The sequence below is a fragment of the Gavialis gangeticus genome, unplaced genomic scaffold (genome assembly GCF_001723915.1).
Source record: "Gavialis gangeticus isolate Ggan-Ray unplaced genomic scaffold, GavGan_comp1, whole genome shotgun sequence".
Lineage (NCBI taxonomy): Eukaryota > Metazoa > Chordata > Crocodylia > Gavialidae > Gavialis > Gavialis gangeticus.
The window spans coordinates 40,578,341-40,590,956 of record NW_017729008.1 but is presented as its reverse complement, the minus strand read 5'-3'; the positions used below and the strand labels follow the sequence as shown (position 1 = coordinate 40,590,956).

Genomic DNA, 12,616 nt, shown 5'->3' with positions numbered 1-12,616 from the left:
AAAAAAAAAAAAAAATCAAGAATGGATCCTTTTCCAAAATACTTGCTTTAAATCAAACAAAGTTTTGGAGGGCTCAGTATGGATAAAATTGTACAGCCTGATTTTTACAGACTCCATAGCTTAGTGGTTCCATCAGGTTTCATGTGCTTAAAACTCAACTCACTCATCTCTCACATGAAAGCCACTGAAGATGCGCATGTACACACACACAGATGTATTAAAGTTCATTAACACTCCACTGATCAGCTTGATCATGAACAATCAGTTGGTATTGTCAGCTTCAACCATGGTTTCACAACCACAAATTAATTAAAATAGCATCTTACATTTGTGTTCTTGTTTGGAAATTACTTTAAAAATGTCTTAGTTTATAGGTCAAGTGATAGGGCTTCTTTTCAACACCCCGGCACTGCAAGCTCACCCTGGGATTGGAAAGTCAGGGCAAAGCGTCCTCAGGAACAAAAGGAGGTTCTCTAGGAGAAGCTGTGTCCCTTGTGGGAACCGTGTCCCTTGTGGGACTTCAGATTAAGTCCTCAGATGAAAGCTAATGGAGTACACTCCAGGTATGACAAAGAATCATTTAGCCGGTGAAAGCTTTAGCACTGATTGCTAATTAAGCAGTAGAAGAAAAGAACCCAGCTTGACTCTTGGAGCCCACTGTGAAACTACTAGCAAAAGAATATACCCTTTTCTATCCAGCAACTGAGCAAGTTTAAACTGGACGTGACTGAGCGCCAATGAAAAGGGATGTCACAATAGCATTTTCACAGACCTCTTAAAGCACATAAGTGTACTTTTAAGCCCTGCTCCAGCAAGATGCTTAAAGATAAGAATGTGCTTAAGCATGTAAAATGTTCCTAGCTAGAGCTCAGCGGGACTACTTGTGTGTTTGAAGTAGCTTGATGAAACTACAGCGAGTGACTGGACTCAGTTTCCTAAATAACCACGTTGATCCTATCGATAGGTATATTTATCCTCCCCGTTGGGGTCAAAGGCTCATTTGATTACTCAGTTGCTTGTCATGTTGGCATAGGATTTGCATATCGCTGAGAATAACAGCAAACAATGCACTGGATTTCATTAATACACCAAGGCTCCCTTGCCAGCCTGTCTCTTGCTGATATTCAATGGAGTGCTCTCATGAACTGCTTGGGAAACGCAGTTTTGGGAGCTGCTCACAGAAGGAGTAAGCGCGTTTTGTAGTTCCAAGACAACACCGGCAGCAAAGCGGTCCTCATAAATAGACTACCACGCACTGACAACTCAAGCAGAGCAAGGTAATATGGAAGTAAAATTTATTTCTCTGAACAGGCAAGAGGAGGAAAGCACATTATTGCTGCAATGGTTTGTCTAGAACCAAAATTACTGCAGGTTTGGTTTGTTTGAAGTGCAGTAAGAACAGCTTTAATTTCCCTGTAAAGATTTTAGAGCATGAGGTAACAAAAGTCCCTTGGGCAGCAAGTGTGGAAAGGGACTCAAGCCTGGCAGAGCCTTTGCAGCGATGGGTCGAGTAACTTGGTGCTTTTTAACAAGGGCATTAATATGCATGGCCACTTACTGTTTCATCAATAAAAGACTAAGGAATTTAAATGGCTGAAGGCAAGAACAGTTTCCTGTTTTATTTTATACTGTAATACCAACACGCTATGGTTCTGAAGTCTTGGATAATGACCATCTGTTTCCCTTTAAAAAAAATTTTTAAAAAGCCTACTTACTGGGGCTACCTTTCAACAAAACGCTCTGAAAATATACACACTCATTGTGCTCATAAAATTATACCTATAACGTCACACTAATAAAACAGACCCTTTTATACTTTATATGAACTGACACCAAGCTCACTTTCTTGATGAGCTTGATGGAAACCCACTGAGCACCTTGTAGAGTAGGGCTACACAAGGGAGGAGACCAGGAAAGAGTACAGCCTGGTGTTTTGGACCTGAACAGCAACTGCAAACAAATGCAAAAGAACAAGTAACTTGTCAAATCCTCAGCTAATGTGTACTGGCGTAGTTCCACTGAAGTTAATGAAGCTACAGCAGTTTGCATCAACTGAGAATCTGGCTCTCGACTTCCTTGCTTTCTTGATTTTGAAGTCACTGGAGCCGCAGCAACTGTTTGTCAAGGATCTGGCCCTTACAGGATCTGCCTCCCTATTCTTACCCCCCTCCCCTAGGAACCCTGGGCCCACATAATGTCAAATAATCCTCTGTCAAAAGAACTTGGAACAAGTGATCTTAATATGATGAATACTGTATTGCACAAAAGAGAGAAACTGGAGCTGATGCACGTGGCTTGTTTTTTTAAACGAGTCAGAAAATACCCACACATTTAGATGCACTGTAGGAGTACTATTTCTACATCCCATTTCACAGCATCGTTGACTCATAACATAGTGACTTGTCTTTCTGCATGCGTGGACAGCAACTGGAACATTATGGGGGCTAATAGAATACAAAGAAGATAACAATAGGAACAGTCTTTTCATTTAAAGATATTTTCAAGAATTGTGCAAGTACAAATGCCTAAAAAGTCCAGGTGAGCAAACCCCTCCAAGCCTCACTCTTCTACATGGAAGTGGTGTAGTGAATAACGCTACCACGTACGACTACAACAAAAATATATCTAGACGCACGCTGACATCCTGCTAACAAGGAGTCACCGAGTCTTTGCAGAATACATCCTTTTAGAAAGGAAAATCATCAAAAACACAGGGCAGGGAGCTAGGGACTCCGGGTTTATCTGTGGTACCCACGTGTTTTAGGTGTGCCTGAGCAAAGAGCTGGGTTTCAAATTTGGCTGAGTGTAGTAATGTTAGTTCACCTGCCCCAAGTTCCATGTTACTAAACTAGTCCCCAAGATATGTCTAACTGCAGGAAAGAGAACTCTGTCCCTGTCAATTTACTCATTTATTTAATTCAATGGATTTGCCGCCCTTCCCTACAAAGGCTCAGGGCAGCTTACATAAGAGAACAGAACAACTTTTAAGAGAGGAGAATGGACAAGAGAAGAAAACAACTTTAAAAAGTCAACTAGAGTATCAACATGCAACAGAAACCCCCCCGCCCCCCCCCCCCAAACCATATCCCAGCCTAGCCTTGCTTCCCAAAGGCCTGCTCAAATAGGAAGGTCTTACAGTGCTTCCAAAAGACGTCAAGGCTCGGTCTCTGGTGGGCCTCAAGGGAGAAGCAGTTCCAGACCTGAGGAACTGCTGAGTATGATCTCCTACATGTTTTGACCAAGATTTGGGACACTGATGGTACCTGCAGCAGGTTGCTCCTGGCTGACCTTAAGGACCAAGAAGAGGCATAACGGAAAAGGTAGTCGGCCCCTTGGGTATGTAGCCAGAATCGTCATTGCCATTGAGCATGTGTGGACCTACCAAACCTAGTCATAGTTGTGGGGGGAAAGATGACCTCTCAAACAGGGCCATTTCCATGCAAGGATAGATAAATTTGAAAATCAGGACACTAACCTAGAATTGGACACTGTTCAACGAGGACTAAGTGTCCCTGGAGACCAGTGTTCTCAACGAGCAGGCACTTGTCAGAAAATGGGATTTTCTTCTTTAAAAAAAAAAGGGGGGGGAAACTGCAGTTGTTCAGTCCATATGTTAATTTACTTCTCGCTTCAGTTATGCCTGCACTGAAAAGATGTGTGTGAGATCTTCTGGCCAAACTTGAGTACTAACGAGTGCTTCCCTGACTCACAAGATGTCATGATAATTATTTAACTGGTGGAAGGCTTTGAAGTGTAGGATAATGAGAAGTCCTAAATACTATTAAAAAGCAATCCTGTTGCAGCACCTCAAGTTCTCTTCAGTCTTTTATTGGTATGGATATTCATGGATCGATGGGATTACTGTTCTTGAGATATGGAATATGCAGCAGAAGGTGGACCTACCAAACCCAGTCCTCTGGGACACTACAATCAGCTCAACAACGACAGCCACTAATACAAAGCCCGAAGATTTCAAGTTGGGAATAGTCAACAGAAGCAAACAAATTACATAAGTTAAAGTATTAAAGAGGACAGGCAAGCATTTGTAGCAGGGAGGCTGGAGTCAGAATTTCTGTTTTCCATTTCTAACTCAGAGGCCTCTTCCACCTCTATGAACCTTGAGTTCATTGCAGAACCAGCCTCTCCAACAAGGAGAGGAAAATTTGAGAATGCCCAGTTTCTCCCATGGTTTCAGCATGGTGCCTATATTCTAGTCATGGATGCCAGCACAGAAAAGGGATGCTCAGATGGCACTAAGCAATGCTCTTACCACAGCCCCCAATAATAACTAGTAATAAAGGTCCACTCTCACTCTCTTCAAAGAGATGGCCTAACAGCCTGTAGGGAGGGCTGTGTTACAGCAGAGTCTCATGAAGGTGAGGGGAAAGACACGTTAAACAATGAAGCCACGTGTGACCAAAGTGAGAAGCAGAAGAGAGATACAGCAAAAAAAGAATCGAAGGGAAAAAAAATAATGAGGATGGAGGGAGAAAGACAAAATATGGTCAAGAACGCAGAGAAAACTAAAAGCCATTAAGATACCCTCTTAAGCCAGTTTAGTGGATTTGAATTCTGTTCCAAAAAAATTTACAAAAGGGTGGCAATAATTTATCTGCTCTAAGAAAAGGGTGCTCACACTTGGTTATGTTGTTCCTTACTATGTCAATTATGACCTGGTCAGCACGTATGCCTGTGACATTTTTCCTCATACAAACCAAGACAAACCCACCTACCTAACCTCACTGGGACCATGTGAAGCTTAACTCAACCATTTATATGATGCTTTCAAATCCTCAGATGGAAGACACCCTGAAGTGCAAAATATGGTATTGGTCAAGTGTCCTTAAAAATACATATAGAAAGGAAACAGAGGAAAAGCAAGCAACATATACAGGAAGAACTTTCTCTAAAAGTTAAAATAATAGAAAGTTTCCACAAAGACTTCTTGAAGAAGGAGTTCTGATTTCTGGCTCTAACCCAGAAAAATACATTTGCACTCTCTGCGTGCCTGCCTTCCTACATTAGATAATGTAAAGGAGATCTCTCACCCCAAAGGGAATTAACTGCAAATCTCCCTCCTGGCCGGGATATCAAGAAGACGATCAACACCAGGACAGACAGATAGAACGAAATGTAATTAATCTGAGCAGAGAAAGAAAAAAAAAAAATAGAATAGGTAAATGGATGACTTGTCAAGGAGCTTGCTAGCCTGTGACAGTGCTTAATATCTGTCTGGGAGCTGCAGAATGAGTTGTGTTCCTGGCTCTGCCAGTGACTCACTATATGACCTTGAGCAAGTCACTTTGTATCTCTGTGCCTCAGCATCACTCATCTGCAAGATGGGGATAATGCTAATAATCAGAATAATGATCACTTGAAACATGTCAGGCATTAGTATGTTCAATACTCACTGCTTGAGCTCCCAGGAGTGCTGAACTGGGAAGTCTCGAGAAACTTCCGAGGTGTCGACAAATTAGTGACATCCATAAGAGGCCCAGGAGATGGATCCTTCACAAGTGAACTGAGAGAGGTGGGAAAGGAAGGAAATAAATCAATGACAAATTCATTCATGTATTAGAGTAGTACCCAAGGACTCCAGCCATACATCAGGACACCACTGTGCTAGCCAGTGTGAAGAACATGCCCACAGTCCATGCTCTGAGAAGCTTGGAGAAGTTAACCACATGAAAAGGCAGAACACAAGGAAATAGCAAAAAAGACAACCCAGGTCCAAACACACAGCCACAGCAGGGCAGTGGGCAAACATGGCACCAGCCCCAGGCACTGATTTATTTAGAGGGAAACAAGAACAGCAGTAGTTGGCCTGGCCATCACTGCTGCCCCAGCCACCACTGCCCCCCAACCCAGGGCACAGAAATTGCTTGGTAGGCCTCTGAGACACCCCTGTACCCACATGCTTCTTTACTAAATTCGTTAGGGCTTCACACCCACCTGTGTGGCTCTACTTGAATGATGAGGCCTGAGGAGATCAGATTTTGCTGCAGTATGTCCTTCCACACACATACTTTGTTCTTGCAAAGCAAGCCTCCCTGTTCAACACCCCCACCCCTTAAAAAAGCACTTCTACTACCTAGAAAGAAAAAAGTGCTTCCTTTAATAAATTCATATTGTATTACTTGCCAGAAGCATGTCACACTACCTGGTCATATAATGAAAGACAAGAAAGCTAGACAAAGCAAGAGAAATGAGAGCAAGAAATCACTTTTAAGAGGAAGTCAAGAATGGTACTGTAATGAGCTTGGTATGTTGCCTTGGAGATGGAAACACTTACCTGACACTTATTAGCTCAAGGACTAAGCTACTGGCCAGCACTGAAACCCCCTGCACCCCCCGTTCCCCTCATCAATGCTGCAACATCAACAATTTGGAGGAATGGAAGGCGCTGTACAATTCGAGGCAGTGAAATTAAAAGAAGCAAATTCATTACTTAAATGCATTGCAGTAGCACTCTGAACCCAAATGGTGCAGGGTCATACACTGAGCTGGCTGCTGTACTGACATGAAGCGATAAACCCATCCCCAACTTGGGCCATGCTGAGGTTCTAGGAGAGCATCGTACCCAAGAAGAAACGGCAAGGAAGAGATGAGTTTCCCTGTACCAGGCATGCAAGGAAGTCCTCTGTTAGTGCATTTAAAAGATGGCGGAAGCAGAGCTTTGGTGTTTCATCTATTTCTAAGTAATGGAGTGAGGGAACAAGAGACAGAGGACTCACTAACAATCCTCTAGACTAGAAATTCTAGCTTCAAATCTCTGCTTAATTTACTTAATGTCATTTTCTGCATTGCCTCTTATTTTGGGTAAGTCTTCTACCTGTCCAGGCTTCCCTAACTTACTCCTTTCCATAAGGAGTCAGCAATTCATTTTCTCTATTTTGATTATATTTAGTCTTCCTGTATCTCCCTTTCTCACTGATTCTCTGTACTCTACTTTCTGCCACCTTTTCGCGATTTGTTCTCTCTCACTCCATAAAAAAATCTCCTTCCCAGACCATCATTGTATTTCTCTTTCCTGGCTTACCCCCCACCATTTCTATTTTCCAGCCACCAACCCTCTTCTATATGGGAGCTTGCAACCCAGGGACTAAACTTAATTAGGGATCCCACTGATCAGAAGCAACAGGGTGGTGGTTTCTCACGTAGATAACACATTCAAGCTGACATCCCTGAACTCTGCTAAGAAATTGGAAGGCTGCACCTCTGGCTAGTAGCTATGATTAGTATGAAGTTTTCCAACCTCTCCAGCTTGCAGAAAGAGATGAGGAGTACATGCTTTCTCTTTTCCTCCCCTCGCCTCATCCTGCAACTGCCTAAATATGGAATTAGTAGTCAGGTTATATGGGGAGAACACTCTACCAGCCCTCCCCTGCCTTTATTTGTGTCCTCATCCCCCGCTGCCTGCTGCCAATATTACTTTTAGCATTTCTAAAGCTGAAGAACTGACCCGATTATTTTCAATTTCACTGCTACCCACAGAGCTGCAAATAGCATCAGTGAAAGCTGAAAAGACTGTGGACTGTTTTTACAAAGATTCATCTTGGAAGTCGCTATGCAGCAGCAGAGACACTGGAGCCATCTGCCTGCAGGCTTGAGAGGACAACAGTGCATCAGTCTAGAGAGTTTTCTTTTCACAAAAGGCCGGACTGCAGAAGCTAAAGGGCATTCTCCAAGGAAGGGTTCCTACTCACGAGAAAAGAAAAACAGCTTTAAGCAAACTTTGAGTTCATGCCACTCAAAACCCACCTTATTCTCCCTTTCTCCTTGTTCCGCTGTCCCACACGGTTAGTAGACTTGATGTAAAGATGACGGTGTAATTCATCTATTAGGACTAAGTGCATGTTCATCTTCTTACTATGGAGCTCCAGTCTCAGGTCACTCAGTCCCTCCACCTGAAGGAGAGGGCCCTCCAAGGAGTCTACTGCTGACACCTGGAAGGAAAAAGAGATTGGTTTTTAAAAAACATTTTATTTGACCTTGAATTCCATGTTCTTAGTCCTCACCTTCCTTACTGCCCTCAGCCCCAGTTTATCCTTTGGTCACAGGGGAATAGCCACTGCTCCCGCTAGAGCATCAGAACCCCACACTGAAGGCTATCCAGAAGGTGGTTTAAAGCAGATGCAAAGGTGAAGGAAAAGCAATAGTTTTAAATCTGTCCTTAAAAAAAAAGCCAATGTGCCATACAAACAGATCCTAACAAATTCATATCATAAGCACCTGAAAATTTCCTTTCAAATATAAGAGGAGCAAGGTTTTTGCATGATATATCTTTTACTGGACCAACTGTATAGCTGGGAGAGATGCTGGACAAGATTTCAGGCACCAAATGGCCTTCCTCAGGTCCAAGGAAGGCTTGTATACAACATATGTACATTGTGGAAGATATATTTAAGGCTGTTCAATAAAAAAAATACAGTATAGGGGACCATGAAATAATGCGGGTAGCAAGTGACAAAGCTCTTCCAAAAAGGTGTACATCTTCCATCTGCTTACTCTTCTTAAAAAAAATTGGTTCCAAACAAACACACCACAAAAATCAAACCTCCTGAAGCCATCATGTAGTCAACACAGCTTCTGCATTACAGGCAGAAAAAAAAATTAGTTTGCCTCATGTGTTGCAGTGAACCAGCAGCACAGCAGAAACTATGAAACCCAAGAGTCAGTCCTGTGTATCCCAGATCCTTCCTCAAATTGCAAAATATCTGACTTGAATGGGAATCACAATCACAAATCTGGTGAGAACCAAGAAAAAATCCTTTGCACTTTGAAGCACTTGGCGAGAGGTTAATCTTTTTGGCGATTCATTAAAATACAAGTTTCACTTTAAAATCTCAAAAATAGGAAAACATTTTCTTGAAGCAACAAACTAACAGGTAGCATGGCTTTAGACTGGCATGATTTAGGCCGGCCCCAGGTAAATCTCATCTGCCAGTGTTTTTCAGCAGTGACCAACCCACTAATATCCACTGATACTAGAAAGAGAGACTCCTAACTGATTTCAGACTGGGGGCTCAAAAAATGAATCTGAAGAAATGCCCCTGGGAATAACAAACTGGGAGATTAAAGCAAAACTGACAACTAAAGCTTAACTCAATCTTTACATTTCATGAATGTGGATGGATGAAGTTTTACATTCAACAAGAAAGTGTCCAAAGTGTGATCCTCTCGAAAGGTCTGAGACCTGAGCACTGCAGAACTAAGCAGCTGAAAGTGCCTGGCAATAAGAGCAAGACTGATCTCATTGTTCAAACTAAAAGAAATGCAAAAAGTAATGAGCATAAGTGTGGACTGAATTTTTAAATTCTCTCTCTTTTGATAAGCTGAGATAATATTAGTAAAATAAGTAAAGACATTTGCTTATAATACAGAATGTAAGTTCACAGTATTCCTGTCAGCTAGACATTAAAAATGAAAAGCAAGGGGATTTAGTAAGCAGCAAGCCAGGATAAGGTCTGATCCCTTAATAAATATTAACAGATAGCGGAGAGCACATAAGCCAATTATGCATTGCTTACTAAGAGTCAAGAATGACCCAGGACCAGTTAGGACTTTGATGCTGCTTACAAGAGGAGTATAGTAGTTTGACAGGACACTGGACTTTTCCCAGCACCAGAAAGACTAAACCACAAAGACTGAAATCTGCTCCCTACCCTGTATGATCAAAACTCAGGTTCAGTGTCATTTGGGACAATTACTGGTTTCTGCAACCAGCAGTGATGGGGGGTTTCAGCACACTACTCTACTCTGTGCTGTTTCATAGATTTCATAGACATTTCGGGCTGGAAGGGACCTTGGAAGATCATCGAGTCCAGCCCCCTGCCCCAAAGGCAGGAAGTCAGCCAGGGTCACAGGATCCCAGCAAGATAGACATCCAAATGTTTCTTAAAAGAGAGACAAGCTCATGGAGACTGTGACCCTGCCGGGATGATGTAGAAGCTTAAATTCTGTTCTATTCAGCCTGGCTATTATGGCAGTATTTAGGTGTGCGGCTCATGTACAATACGTTGCAGCCAGACATTATGACTCTGCATGCAAATCTATGCATTAAATATTGAACTTCTCTCCTTACAAGATGGAGAAAATTCCCCAGACCCTCGTTAGCAATCTAGAGAATCTCTTTCTCTCTTAATTTGCACCCAATGGATGCGTTACAAAATTGCAGGCACAATCCCTTGGTCAAAGACCGAATGGTACTCCCCTTAGAGTGGATCAGCACTTCCCTTTGGCTAGTCTTAAGAGGTCACTGCCATCTACCAGGAAGCCCCCCATTTCCCATTATCTGCTACCGAGTGATTATTTACCTAGAGCCATAGCATATTACAAAAGGCAGAGCAGATTAAGTAAGAAACAAAAAAGCTCTTCCCCCCACCCCCCAAACAGCTTGAATTGGAGAAGATACTACAGGCAGTCCTCAGACTTATGACAATTGGTTCCTGAAAACCACGTCTTAGGTCAAAACGTTGCAATTCGGAACCATTTTTCCCATAGGAAACAATGTTATAAATGGGGATTGGTTCCTGAATCAAGGCCAGATACCTTATTTTCACCAAAAACACCCCAGAATCTTGTACTCAATCAATTATAGATGAATAGTATAGCTACATTAATGTATTTATATTGTAAATAGCAATCATATTGATTTGGAAGGACTTCTTTGAGGTGGACTTTTTGAAGGGGTCTTGGTTGGTCTTAATCCTCAGGGTGCTGAGTGCTTCCAATATCCATTGACAGCTGGGTATGTGCAGCACTGCTCAGCATTTCACCAGGTCAGAAACAGATTCGGGATAATCCCAAAGAACAGGTGGATCAGAGAAGCAGGACAATGGAAAGAGGCAGTGAGAATAAGAAAGAGTTAAAAGGAGTTTAGAAAGTGAAAAAAAAAAAAGGGGGGGGGGGTTGCCTGACCTCTGGGAAAACAACATTTAAAAAAATAAATAAATCAGAAAGTAGACACCCTGATCGCTGATCTCTTCTCTTTCTTTTCCCTGTCCCTAAAAAATTGGCTATGCACAAAGCCACCTAATTAAATCAACATAAAGCTCTCAAGCAAGCATTTATAAAAACAAACAAAATAGTCCATCATTTACTGTATTAATAAAAAACAAACTTCCACATACATCTAACTTTCTTCTTTGCTGAAAAATACAGCAATTTTTTTTTTTTTTTATTGCCTTTGTGACACTTCATATTTGCAGTCAGACATGCTGGGGAGTTATGTCCTTGATAACGCCACTTGCAGAGTGATTGAATTCTCGAGGTAAACAAGGCGGCCAAGGTGCAATGTGATGCAGGCTGGGAGCCTTTTAACTAGACGCTGCCACACTCCAGCAAACCTCCATTTAACCACCACCACCTCTCCTGATATTTCATTTCCCATTATGGTTGATTACCAAGACACTTACTACTAAAGGAAAAAGCTTTTATGGAGAGAAAAATGTTGGTCCAAAAAGGAACTTGTGGGTCTGATCCAGGTGTATAGAAGTCTAGGTAATGACTCTCATTACCCGCAGAAGGTCTTAGTATAGACACTATGTACCCTCCGTCCCTGCAAACATATGCACCACCTTACAAACCCAATCTTCCTGTTGCATGCGAGTATACCTTTATGTTATGAAGCTATCAAAAGATATCAGATTTACCCAAAGCACCTTGTCTGCCTATGTCCCTAGACCAACATGGCTACAACCTATACCCCTGTGCCTTTATTCCATGCACTTAGAACAAGTATTTATGCTCACTAGCACAGCAGTCAGCCATGATACAGAAATTGGCTTGCCCATCAAGAGCAGACAGACCAATGGAGAGAGAGGGGGTACATATTAAAAACAGGAATCACCAATCAGCAGGCACGTTGTATAATTTTTTTTTCTAGGTCACCAATAAAGAAACCCCCAAGTCATGACTGATGAAGTTTGCAGACCGTTCAAAGATCAGGGGTGTGGTAAATAACAAGGACTACAAATTACCATGCAATGGCTAACTTTTCTTTTGTTCTGTATTAGAAAACTAAGCTCAGGCAAATTATATGTTTTAATATGGCCAAGTGTTAAGTCATACCACCTGAGCAGTACAAATGCAGGCCGCACTTGCAGGTAGTGGAAGTATCTAGGACACAGTGATTCTGAAAAGGACTTGGGAGTCATGGAGGATAATTAACCGAAGAAGAATTGCCAGGGTAAAGCTGTGGCCACAACGGCTGTATAAACAGAAGACTAGACATTGGTGAAACCATTAGTTGAGTCCTGTGTCCAGGTCCAGTGGTTCATCTTCAAGGAAGGATTTTAAGAAACAAAAAAAAAAAGAAAGAGCCATGACAACAACTGAAGACTTAGAAGACTGGAGTTATAGGAAAAGGTTCAAAGAGTTCAGTCTCTTCAGACTCAAAGGAAAGGGGCCAGAAATTTGGTGACGAGGGGGCTCTTCAATCTAACAGAGAAAGCTATAACAAACAGACACAATGGCTTCTGTTGAAAAGAGACCCCAATATTTTAAAGCGGAGTTAATTAACTAACAGAACAATTAACAAGGCACTGTGGTGGCTTCAAGTCACTGCAAAGGTTTAAAACCAAGACCAGGGGTTTTTTCTAAAACGATCTGCTTT

The 12,616-nt window shown here is 42.1% G+C and overlaps 1 protein-coding gene across 2 annotated transcripts in view; it reads right to left on the bottom strand.

The window, feature by feature from the left end:
• Positions 1–12,616, bottom strand: part of EXOC4 (exocyst complex component 4) — a 790,055-nt gene that overhangs the window by 700,511 nt on the left and 76,928 nt on the right. For both annotated transcript variants that reach the window (XM_019509628.1, XM_019509629.1), the window contains exons 4-5: positions 7,762–7,946; positions 5,412–5,521 (exon numbers count right to left, since the gene is read on the bottom strand). In XM_019509628.1, coding sequence (XP_019365173.1) covers positions 5,412–5,521; positions 7,762–7,946 — 295 coding nt within the window. The remainder of the gene's footprint in view (positions 1–5,411; positions 5,522–7,761; positions 7,947–12,616) is intronic.